Source organism: Takifugu rubripes, chromosome 6 (genome assembly GCF_901000725.2).
Source record: "Takifugu rubripes chromosome 6, fTakRub1.2, whole genome shotgun sequence".
In the NCBI taxonomy this organism is placed as follows: domain Eukaryota; kingdom Metazoa; phylum Chordata; class Actinopteri; order Tetraodontiformes; family Tetraodontidae; genus Takifugu; species Takifugu rubripes.
The window spans coordinates 12,792,377-12,803,990 of NC_042290.1; the positions used below are offsets into that span (position 1 = coordinate 12,792,377).

The 11,614-nt window shown below is 49.1% G+C and overlaps 4 protein-coding genes and 1 long non-coding RNA gene across 6 annotated transcripts; 2 read left to right on the forward strand and 3 right to left on the reverse strand.

The window, feature by feature from the left end:
- Positions 1–125: 125 nt before the first annotated feature.
- Positions 126–2,825, forward strand: LOC101069640 (ubiquitin-conjugating enzyme E2 G1-like). The gene is made up of 5 exons (XM_003976665.3): positions 126–340; positions 1,052–1,154; positions 1,980–2,077; positions 2,167–2,345; positions 2,590–2,825. The coding sequence occupies exons 1-5, from the start codon at positions 298–300 to the stop codon at positions 2,677–2,679; spliced, it is 513 nt and encodes a 170-aa protein (XP_003976714.1). The 5' UTR covers positions 126–297; the 3' UTR covers positions 2,680–2,825.
- Positions 2,826–3,627: 802 nt separating this feature from the next.
- On the reverse strand, positions 3,628–5,469 carry arpc3 (actin related protein 2/3 complex, subunit 3). Of its 2 annotated transcripts, XM_029837849.1 has the most exons (8): positions 5,272–5,469; positions 4,905–5,004; positions 4,616–4,692; positions 4,431–4,499; positions 4,192–4,318; positions 3,908–4,002; positions 3,766–3,826; positions 3,639–3,729 (listed from the first exon to the last, which is right to left on the reverse strand). In XM_029837849.1, coding segments are annotated over exons 1-8 (711 nt in total). In that variant the 5' UTR covers positions 5,452–5,469; the 3' UTR covers positions 3,639–3,727. The 2 variants fall into 2 exon arrangements, with proteins under 2 accessions (XP_003976712.2, XP_029693709.1); XM_003976663.3 differs by having other exon boundaries at positions 3,628–3,826; positions 5,272–5,463.
- gpn3 (GPN-loop GTPase 3) lies at positions 5,360–7,478 on the reverse strand. The gene is made up of 8 exons (XM_029837847.1): positions 7,358–7,478; positions 7,123–7,231; positions 6,830–6,997; positions 6,598–6,722; positions 6,418–6,533; positions 6,249–6,345; positions 6,051–6,179; positions 5,360–5,562 (listed from the first exon to the last, which is right to left on the reverse strand). Exons 1-8 carry the CDS (start codon positions 7,403–7,405, stop codon positions 5,497–5,499), a joined length of 858 nt encoding a protein of 285 aa, XP_029693707.1. The 5' UTR covers positions 7,406–7,478; the 3' UTR covers positions 5,360–5,496.
- Positions 7,479–7,750: 272 nt separating this feature from the next.
- On the reverse strand, positions 7,751–8,355 carry LOC115250202 (uncharacterized). The gene is made up of 2 exons (XR_003888793.1): positions 8,049–8,355; positions 7,751–7,973 (listed from the first exon to the last, which is right to left on the reverse strand). It is a non-coding gene; the product is annotated as an uncharacterized lncRNA (long non-coding RNA).
- A 68-nt stretch (positions 8,356–8,423) lies between these two features.
- Positions 8,424–11,304, forward strand: rnf170 (ring finger protein 170). Its single transcript, XM_011617657.2, has 7 exons — positions 8,424–8,543; positions 8,815–9,045; positions 9,124–9,199; positions 9,438–9,537; positions 9,621–9,694; positions 10,079–10,210; positions 10,388–11,304. Exons 2-7 carry the CDS (start codon positions 8,912–8,914, stop codon positions 10,655–10,657), a joined length of 786 nt encoding a protein of 261 aa, XP_011615959.1. The 5' UTR covers positions 8,424–8,543; positions 8,815–8,911; the 3' UTR covers positions 10,658–11,304.
- The last annotated feature ends 310 nt before the right edge of the window (positions 11,305–11,614 follow it).

Below are 11,614 nucleotides of genomic sequence, written 5' to 3' on the forward strand. Positions count from 1 at the left end.
GCCATTTTCTCGCATCCGGTAACACTCTTCCTTCTAAACAGCTCAAAATTTGCCTTTTATGATTAGATTGGGAACGGGCGTCAGAAGAAACGCCGTGACCCGGAAGCGGCGCTGCCTGGCAGGTCAAAAGGCGGGTGAAAACTCCCCCTGAGGACCAGCCGGACGGAAACGTGGAGCGCGTGCAGTGTCTCCCGGCGTTTGACAGCTCCACTTTCACTAGTTTTCAGAGGAAAGTGGCATTAAAGAGGCTTTCTTCAGTGAGGACACAGGCAGCTTTAGCGAAGGGCCACATGTGAAATGACGGCCCCGTCAGCCTTGTTCCTACGGAAGCAGTTAGCGGGTAAGAACCTTCCTGGATCACATGTGTCCGGACCAGGAGAAAAGTTCGCATTTCCACAGAATGGAGCAAAAACCAAGCAAACGGCGTCAGTTGGGCCATATAAGTTCGTGTTTAGCGTGAGACCAACCCGAGTGTTCTTCTCTGATGTGGATAAACGAGGCCAATTCTGGAGGAACAAATGTTCCCTCTTTTGCGACACGAACACGACGTTTATCCGCGTGTGCGTGGTTTCAAGGTTCAACGAGGACCGAATGATCATCAGCGCGCATGTTTACACCAGACTTTGCTTTGTCTACTTTGAACAGACTTTTAAAAAAGCAGTTATCTAAAAAGAAGAAGCTTTTGTTGTTTATGGCTGTTTTTCATGTGTGATGCGAAGAGAAGCTGCTGTTTATTGGTTTTCGCCATTTTCAAGTCCCGCCCCTTGAACTGTCTCCATGGAAACATCACACGAATGACATCACAAAAGTCACATTTTGTCAAGTCAACATAATTGAGCTGTCCTGCAGCCAGCCAGCAGGGGGCGTCGCTCGAGGGACGAGCCGCCCAGATTATGACCATTGGGTTAGCACAGGGATTAGCATGTTGCTAATCTGGAGGTCAGACGTGTGCGCGGTTTTTAATGGATGAGCGAAGCAGCCAGGAGGAAAAGCCTGTTTGATCCCTGGACAAATAATCATGTGATGTGTTTCTGCTTGGTTCCCATTTGAGAGCTGAACAAGAACCCGGTGGAGGGCTTCTCTGCTGGCCTGGTGGATGATGACAACATCTACCGGTGGGAGGTGGTCGTCATGGGACCTCAGGATACTTTATTGTGAGTGAAATGGGGTCAATCAATCAATCGTTCTTTATTTATACTGCGTCTGTTACAATCAAAATTGTTTCAAGACCCTCTCCAGGATCCCAGCAGGGCCTGACCCCCAACAGGGGTAGGGAAAACTCCCCTTTAACAGGAAGAAACCTGGAGCAGGACCAGGCTCATGTTGGGGGACCCTCCTGCTGATGGGGGGGGGGGGGGGGTAGAGAGAGAGGAGAGGAGAGGAGGAGGAGAAGGAGGGGAGGGGAGAGGAGAGGGGAGGAGAGGAGAGGGAAGAGGAGGGGAGGGGAGAGGAGAGGAGGAGAGGGAAGAGGAGAGGAGAGGAGGGAAGAGGAGAGGAGAGGAGACCATGACCCAGCAGGGTTCTGATGATTAGATAATTATTTCTATATTATTATATATAATTATTATATAACCTGATGATTAGATAATTATTTCTATATGATTATATATAATTATTATATAACCTGATGATTAGATAATAATTTCTATATGATTAAATATCATTATATAACCTGATGATTAGATAATAATTTCTATATCATTCTATATCATTATATAACCTGATGATTAGATAATAATTTCTATATGATTATATATCATTATATAACCTGATGATTAGATCATTATTTCTATATGATTATATATCATTATATAACCTGATGGTTAGATAATAATTTCTATATGATTCTATATAATTATTATATAACCTGATGGTTAGATCATTATTTCTATATGATTCTATATCATTATTATATAACCTGATGGTGAACGACCCCCTTGCTGGGGGGCGGCCCCTAACCTTGCCCCGTCCTGTTGTAGTGAAGGAGGATTCTTCAGAGCCGTCCTCACCTTCCCCTCCGATTACCCTCTCAGACCCCCCAAAATGAAGTTCACCTCCCAGATGTGGCACCCCAACGGTGAGCTGCCGTCCTCTCGGCCTCAGAACGTGACGCCCTCCTGGCTCTGGTCGCACCTCAGGAAGCCGGCGTTTGTTTTTTCATTCCAGTGGCCAAAAATGGCGAGGTTTGCATCTCCATCCTCCACGAACCCGGCGAGGACAAATACGGCTACGAGAGGCCGGAGGAGCGATGGCTGCCCATCCACACGGTGGAGACCATCATGATCAGCGTCATCTCCATGTTGGCCGACCCCAACGGCGACTCTCCCGCCAACGTGGATGCTGCCGTGAGTAGCCAGAGCATGAGAGCGGCGTTTGCTCTTATGGGCAGTAGGGGGCCACAGTGAGCAGGTTCTTCAGGGTTCTTCAGGAGAACATCTGCCCGGTCTGAATAAAGTAACAAAGGACCCCTCGAAGGAGGCGATTTAGTCCCAAAAGGCTGAAGGCGGCGTCCTCTCGCGCCTCTCCCCGGGTGGCGAAGCGGCCCAGCTGATGTCTGATGTGAGAATGTTGACTCTGCTCACCTTGCAGAAGGAGTGGCGTGAAGATCCAAAGGGCGTTTTCAAGAGGAAGGTGGCGCGCTGCGTCAGGAGAAGTCAGGAAGAGATGTCGTCCGACTGAGGCCTTTCTGCCACCACACAGGTGTTACCTGCCCCAGAGCTGCTCTCCACACCTGTTCTCCATCCGAAGGAGCCCCCCCTCACAGACGCTTGCTTTTCCCCTTTTGTGTACATAAAATCCACCTTTGAATAAACCTTCAGAAACCACGGTGCTGCATGCTTGAATCCCTCTGCAGCCCCCCCTCACTGATTCTGAGCCAGGCTGATGGGGCGGAGCCTAAAACAGGTGAGAGGCAGGGACACCTGCACAGGACACACTCTCATACACACCTAGGAGACCCCCCCCCCGTGGCCCTGCTCCAGGGTCGGTACTTGGATCGACCCGACACCACCTGTCCTGGGATGTGTGCACCTCGCCATCTCGTACCTCTTCACGCCTTCCTCGTTGCTTTTACACCGAGGAATCCGACCCTGGGGGGGGGGGGAGCCGGGATCAACCCCAGGTTCAGAGGGACTCAAACCCACAACTTCCTGGCTGTGCTGGTCAGTATTGGGCATTTCGGCCCCGTTTCCACAACGTCACCTGAATCAGAAACGGCTTTCTAGCGCGTTCATGTGGCTCCTCTACGACTAAAAGCGGGAGCAAACATGGCGGGCCAGTAGGTGGCGATGTGGGCGATGACGCCGTCCTGGGCTGGTCGGCGTCCCCACGGCGAGGAGCGATAACAAAGCCAGCAGGCGCTGTCGCTAGCACGCCGTCGCTAGCACGCCACCTTTAGGGGAAAGAGAAAAGCACGTGCACCGTTTACAGGAAGAGACGGAACGGTAGCGTTCCGTGAACTCTTCTTCTGGAGCAATGAGGCAGTCATGATGGTTTGATGCCCCCCCACCCCCAGAACTGTCACACAGCTTCTGTGTCATGTGACCTGTGTGTCATGTGACCTGCTCATCAGCAGCAGACGTTTTCACCATCTTTGTGTCTACGCAGAGGAACAAAAGAGTTCTGACCCAAACTTTATTGATCCTTTATTGTCATCATGCAACTGAATCAATGTCTTTAAACTCCAGTAGAAAAATCAATCGGCATCCGTCTGCTGGCCGTGAGGCGTTCGCTGACCCTGAGGCGTTCACTGACCGTGAGGCGTTCACTGACCAGGGGCTGACAGACTTTTGTTCATGAACTGCTTCTTGACGAAGCAGACCCACCACTGGAAGGACAGAACATGTGTTAGCACGAGCATGTGTTAGCACCAGCATGTGTTAGCACCAGCAGCCTCGGCTGGACTCACTTTACTGGGTCGGTCCGTCTGGGGATCGAAGACGCGGTCGCACAGCCTCAGACCCGTCTCCTGGCGGATCTGCTGCAGGTAGCCCCTCATGGTCTCTGGAAAATGATGTTGGCACGATTAAGGTGAGCAACCTTCGGCTTCCCGACGATGAATGCACGGTTTAACGGTGACGTTTGGGAAAACTTGACTTTCAAATCCCTTTGGATGACTTTCTGGTTCAGGTTACTGCTTGTCTCATCACCTCCACGTTAGCATGTTGCTACAACCAGGCGGCGTTTCCTCACCTTCCTCCTGCTTGTTGCTGGGTTTCACGTACATGGCGTTGAGAGGAAAGCCGGGCTCTCCAGGAATAGGGAAGTTGGTGATTCCCAGGGTGTACATCTCTTTCTCTCCTTGACTCCTGGAGCTGCACTGTGAGGGCCAACGACACAGTTAGCCTAGCATTAACTTTCACGCAGGTCATTGAATGACCAAACTGTCGGCACATTCTGATGTTCAGTTTGAAGCCATGGTGCAATTTTACCTTCTGGAGCTTCTTCAGACATTCAGAAATGTAGAGCGTGACGTAGATGAGCGTCCTGTCTGCCTCATTCTGAAAAACAAGACAAGCTTCAGGCTAAAAGTCCAATCTGAAGACAGCAGCAACAGAGGGAACATGTGGAGGAAGCAAAGCGGCAGCAGGGCCACAGATCAAAGCATTTCTGTCACCTTGATCTCGTAGTTCTTGAAGAAAACGTTGGCCTTGAAATAATAAATGGCCTCGTCGATGATGTCCGAGTCAATTCCTGAAAGGAAACCATAGGTTAGCGATCAGAACAGGTCGGTCATGTAAAGCGTTGTCAACACTAGTTCTGCCGCAGTTCTGAAGAACTGTTTCATTTGGTTCCTCATTTTTTCAGCTTGTTGCACTGTGACAAACATGGTGGTTCTCCAGGTGAGAACCGCCCTCACAATCTCGCTTCCACCACGGGCAGAAAGAAGCAGGAAGGAGTCCTACCGTCGCCCCGAGCCGGACCCTTGAACTGGGTCTTGATGGGGAGCAGAGCCATGTTCCCCACCAGCCTGGTCTCGGGGAGCATCAGGTTCGAATGATACGCCTTGGGAAGCACCAGAACACATGATTACTGTCTTATACAAGCTGCCACATTTCCCAACACGAAGCATCTCCAACCAAACCAGGAATGAGTGTAAAAGCATGAACCCGTTTCCGGTGGACGCGTCCTCGACATGCTAACCACTAGCTACAGTGCTAACACTGCCACTGGTCTCGAGACAGCGCTGCGGGATTCTGTGCGTGGCTTCGGCTCAATCCCGCACACGACCCGCTAATTGGGTTCGGTCCCGGCCACGCAGACAGAACTCACCGGCATGTTGAACAGTAGTAACGAGTCGAGCAGCAGCTCCAGTTCCGTCTGTCCCACCCTGCCCTGAAACAGGAAGTACTGCCCCGCTGTACCACCAGCTGCCACACGGAGGCGCCAAACAGCTTTTATTTCTTCAAAATATAACTTACAATCCAATGTTTTAAACTTTACACAGTCCATGAATAGAAGACATACACAAGAGTGACTTTTCTTCTCCAGACTTCTTCAGCTGTTGCCTTTATTTTGAAATATCTCGTCGTAGTTTAGGTTTGCGGGTTCTTCATCCAGCTCCTGCAGAGAAAAGGACAAATGATTCTCATGTGGAACGTGTGACTCGTAAAGGTATCATTTTAAAAGTTCTTCCTCGTGTGTAGCACACTCTGAAGGCCCATTTACACGCTAACAAAAACGGCAACATTTGGCTGCCTTTGCTCCCTTAGTTTCCACGACAACGGCGCCCGGAGTGGCTGAATCCACAAACTTTCGGAACCGGGCTCCAGAGGGAAGAATTTCGAGGACGTTCCTGTTTTTGTCTCCGTGTAAACAGGAAGTGTGGTGATGCGCAGCACGTGCCGCTCTCACTCTTTCAGAGGTCGCGTGCTATATTAGCCAAGGACAGAGTCCCTCGCTAACATCGCCACCTACTGGCTGGGCACGCACACTAATAAGAGGTGAACACGGAGAACTTTTGAACACATAAAGGAAAAAGTTTTGTGTTTCTGGTGACAACGTTGTGATCTGAATGTTGGCCGAGACGTTTCCTGCATGCTCTTCGTCACCTTTGGCTCCTTGAAGTCCAGGTCCTCTCCGTACTGGATGGAGAAGTCGATGTGCTGCAAGACGATGTTGACTCCCTCCTCGTCCGTGCAGTCGAAGGGCAGGAACCTCACCATGCTGTAGTCCTCGATCTGGACAGAACCACAGTCACAACCAAAGGTGGAACTGGGCCAGGCTGGAGCCCATTCACGTCCTCTCACCAGACCACAGATGGCTTCTGTCAGCTTCTGAAACTTTGTGCTCCTGATGCTGTCCGAGTTATCTTGTAGCATCGAGTACATGTCCGGGTCCAGATACCTGCAGGGCATCAGGATCATCAGGACATGGAGAACTCCGGACGACGCCTTGATTTTCACACCCAGAACTCACTTTTCGATCTCCTTCTTGGCTTTAGAGTTCAGCAGGTCCATTTTGGTCATGATGTTAACTTGAGGGATCTCTAGCGACACCATGGAGCTCAGGGCTGCCATGACTCCAGAGATGAACTGCAGCCACAGGAGACGTTACGCTCGGCTCCCTTCCAGGACTGAGGGACAGGTGCACTCTTACCTTAAAGGACTCCACCATGAACTGGGAGTCCACCAGAAAAACTCCACAAACCCGAAACTCCCACTGTTGGAGCCGTTCCACCAGCTGCCTCATGACTGGGAGGTGAGTGTAGAGTTCAATCTGACCTGAGGAACACAAAGAACCCTGTTCTGAGTGATGGAGAACACGTCTACTGTAGAGCATCAGCGCTCTCCTTCATCATCATCATCATCGCCGCTCAGGTGGCGCTTACCTGGGCAGTCGAACAGGATGTAGTCATCGTCCACATGACCCAGGGTCTCCTCCAGCCAATCAAAGTTGTTAGCAAAGTACTCCATGCAGAAGACCAGACCTCCATTAGGACCAAACCTCAGAGAGGGGTCCTCCATGACGTCATCCACCTGGATGAGCTCGCGGATGTCTGAGCTCGTGAGAACAAGAGACGTTGTCGATCTTGTAGAAGTCCTTCGGTCATGTTAGATCTGGTCTACAGCTGCTGCCTCTATGATGGAGCAACACGTGGATCTGGATCAGGTACAAACTCACCTGCCATGACCGGGTAGTTGAAGTGTTCCGCTGCTGGGTCCAAGTTGACCACCTGGACGGAGCGGTTCAGGGTCCCGCAGTGCTGGACCATGGTGGAGCAGTAGGTGCTCTGGAGGGAGACAGTCAGCGACGCTAAACACCCACTAGCGCTTATTCCATAGATTAGCCTGTTAGCTTTGGAGCTACAGCACTTTTTATCTGTATGCTAGGTAGCATCCATGGGTGGTGGTCTTACCTTCCCGCTGCCTGCCGGACCCATCACGAGCTGCGCATAACGAGGCATTTCACCTCACCGGAAGCGCAGTGATGCTAACTACTGTAGCCGCTAGCTCCCCAGGAAGAGCACCGTGGTGACGTCAAGACGAAAACACGCTGTCCGGCCAATCATAGCTCAGGAATCTTGCTTACGTCATGACGTCTCCATCAGCCAGTTTTTCTTTGGCGCTTCGAGACGATTTCAGGATATTTAATTTTAACAATATTAACTGTAACTGTTGTATTGATGTTGATCAATTATGATTTTAATTTGGAATTGATTGTGATTAACCAAACTGGCAGCATGTCGGGAAATGAAAGATAAAACGAAACAGTGGCGACAAGTTCCTCAAAGATGAACAACCAGTAAATTTATTCAGAAACCTCGATTTTAATCGTATTTATAGAATCTTTGGTCATCTACATCACAAATACAAGAGTCGTCATCGAGCATTTATTTGTTTCTGTATCAAATCAGATCGTTTTTCGCCTCAGACACACACCGATTGTCAGCTCGGTCCAGACTTCATCAGCAGTCCGTCTCTGTCTCGGTGCTGGACTGGATCTGCAGAGAAGAACCTCCGAATGTCCCCGAGCTGGAGACGGAGGTCGATGATTTCCATAAAAAGTCTGCATACTGCATACCGCAAAAGCTTTTATTTTTATTTGACCTGAGCACGAGGCAAAGCCACGAGTGAAATGATCCTTTTCTGTTTTTGGTAAATAGAAAAGACGCAGGTAATTCGTCATTTTAAAACAATGTTCCAGCAAACAATGAGACCGCTGAACATCTTAGCCATGAAAGTGTGTTTATTCCCAGCCTGGAAACAGAACTGTGGCTGCAAAATGCTGAAAATAAAGACGTAAAAACCCCATCCTTATCTGCGACCAGCGTTTAAAGCAACACCAACCTTTGAGAGGAGACCAACTAAATTTATCATAATATTTACACGTCCAAAAGTCAAGCGGATAAAAGAGGTTAATAAAGTTTTGAAATATTAAAAAAAAAAAGAGTCGATGGGCGTTCCCGGTGGTTTTCGGCCAATGAGCTGCTCCGCTGTGGCTGCAGACACACTCCGGAAATGGAGAGTAAAATGTCTGGCGAGTGAGATGTTTGCGGACTGGAGGCGGTTAATGGACCCGACGAACCGAGCTTGTGCACAAAGGTAGACCATCTCTTCGAGAGGCGAATTGTTCCTGTTGTGTGCGTTTATTTTTCAGTTAGTTTAGCATTAGCATTAGCGCCACTGGTTTTAATGTTCCGGCTGCTTTAATTAAAGGTTGTGAACAGAAGTTAGCTTTGTGGGTGATCGGAGCAGACTGATCCTGCTGATAATCTGAGAGACGGAGACATTTTCTGGACATTTAATCCTCGTTGTGTCAGTGACGTCTCAGGCTCCTGTGATCCTAACAAACCTCCGCATCATGTGGTTGCAGGAAGCAGCTTATTCAGGATGAAACCAAGACAACAGAAGCGGACCTGAGGGGCCCGATTGCGGTTGGTTTGCGGTGTCCTAGGCTATGATTGTGGGTAATGGAGGACAGCCACTGTGGGGACTACCTGATCCAGGATGAGGACACCCTCATTGAAGGTGTCAGCAACCAGGTGTTGTTTGTTGTTGTGGTTGTGGTCACGTTCCTTTCTGGCCTCCTCACGCTGCTCTGCAGGTATGCACACCTCACAGGCGATCCAGGCCCTGCAGCCCGCAGGCTCAGCTTTAGCCCACATGTGTTTTTGATTGACAGGCAGGAGGAGCAGAACATCCATCCTGAGAACCAGGAGCACGTCCGAGTTGTCCGACAGCAACTCCAGACAGATCAGGTGCGTCGGAGGAGTCCGCAGAAGCCAACATCACCATCATTTTGCTGCCTTGTTGTCTCAGAGGCGATGGAAACCAGTAAAAACGGGCAAACGATTTTTTATGCCGAACACGTGACGACTACTGATGCGGTGGGGGGGGGGGGGGGGGGGGGGGGGCAACATGAGGATCCTGTCGTCTTAAGAGCTGCAGAACTAATGTGCTTTGCATTAAAGGGTTGTGGTTGTGCCTTTTGGACAGGCGGAGGACAGGCAGCAGTTCTACACGGACATGTCCTGTCCTGTGTGTCTGCAGCAGGCCGTCCTGCCCGTTGAAACCAACTGTGGACATCTGTTCTGTGGTGAGCACGTGATAACGAGTGAGCTTCACGTCTCCGTGTGATGTGGGTCATCCTCAAACACATGCTGCTTCTCTCCGGCGCAGGCTCCTGCATCATCGCCTACTGGAGGTACGGAACGTGGCTGGGAGCCATCAGCTGCCCCATCTGCAGACAAATGGTGAGAGCCGGTGTGATTGTTGCTGCTGGTCCAGCAGGCAGAGATGATTCAGGCCTGTCGAACGTCTGCAAAGCTCCCGTCATCTGGATGGTCAGCAGCTAGTTAGCACAAGGCTAGCTGACCATCCGGGCAGAGGCCAGGGGACCTTTGAGCAGCTGCTGCAGGTTCTGTTGACATGCTGACTCACGCCACCACGGCCCTGCATTTCACTCCTCTTTTTAACATTTTAATTCTTTTCTTTATTTCATTTGCAAAATGGTGAATGTTTTTCTTGTGGAAAAACTGCTTTTATGTTTGGTCGTGACCCAACGTGTCTCCACCTCAGTGCTGCATGTCTGTGCACCGTCTTGTGTATTTGTAGTTTTTCCTTTTGATGGTTTTCAGGTGACGTTACTGTTCCCGTTATTCCCCGAGCACGCTTCTCCACAGAGGGTCCAGGATGGTGAAGCAGAACCTCAGCTCATATTAAGAGACATTAACGACTACAACCGAAGGTTCTCGGGTCAGCCCAGATCTGTGAGTACACTCTGTCCCAGCTCACGTTTGTCTCCGTCCCAAACTCCGCTCTCTTCTTCCTTTACAAATAATCTACAAAAGTAAAAAAGACAACTTCATTTCCTCTCCAGCCTTATTTTTGCTGTAAAAGGTGCACAGACTGACGTTGGCGCCGACCCCTCTCCTGTCTCCTCCTAGTTGATGGACAGACTCCGGGACGTTCCCACTCTGCTCCGTCACGCCTTCAGGGAGATGTTCTCTGTAGGCGGCCTCTTCTGGATGTTCCGCATCCGGATCCTCCTCTGCCTCGTGGGCGCCATCACCTACCTGGCGTCGCCGCTCGACATCTTGCCCGAGGCTCTGTTTGGCCTACTGGGCTTCCTGGATGATTTCTTCGTGATCCTGCTGCTGCTCGTCTACATCTCCATCATGTACAGAGAAGTGGTGACGCAGAGACTCAACGGTTAGGCCAAGGCGCCGCCGCCGTGCTGCCACCGTCTGACCGTTGCATGGTGGAGTCATGTGACTGGGACCTGACGTGCGTTGCCCCTAACTCGGCATGTTAATGGTGTCGCATTGTGTGGTCGGCTTTAAACACACATCACGATTGAATCTTTCTTTCACGATCAATCGGCACTTTGAAGTTTAGTTTTTCATCATTAAATTGACAAACTGTTTCTGGTTTTAAGAGAAAGTCAAAAATGAGTCTGAATTGTTTGAGTGAAGATCTTCAACATTTCTCACCCAGGAACTCATTTATTGGTGAATGTTGTAATATCGACTGGAGGGAGGAATGTTAATCTGCTGAGCTCAAGAACATTTCATGGATTTTTAATGTATCTTTCTCAGAGTTTTGTGTCTGTCCTCAGAATTATCAGAAGAATTAAAATGACCCTCCGCTGAATTAGGATTTGGTGGCGTACCAGCATTTTAGATGAAGATTCTTCTCTTTTTAGGGCTTCTTTAGTTTGGTTAACTCCAAACTTTGATTCATTTCATTTCCTTTACTCTGGGAAAATCTTTTTTGATTTTTACATAGGATGGAAACTATTGCCTCTATGAATATGTTTTAATTTTGGAAAATGTATTTGTTGATAAAAGTAAATTTGATCAAATAATTTTGATTTGCTAATTCAAATCACAAGGCTATTAAATGTTAGCATTTACAACCATGTAAATGTATCTTTTGGACAAAGATTAGGGGCCAATCTCTTATTTTTATACTGGTTGGATTTGAAAAGGAAATTAGATTTGAAATTTTCTCCTGCTGAAATAAAGGTAAAAAAAATGAAATAAAAAGAATAAAAAAAAAACATTTTAACGGTTTACAGGCCTTTTCAGAAAAATCTAATGCGCTTTACAATTCTTAAGTTTGCGTTTTTGGTTCTATTTAAATATTCTTGGGTAACTTTAAGCCCTCCCCCG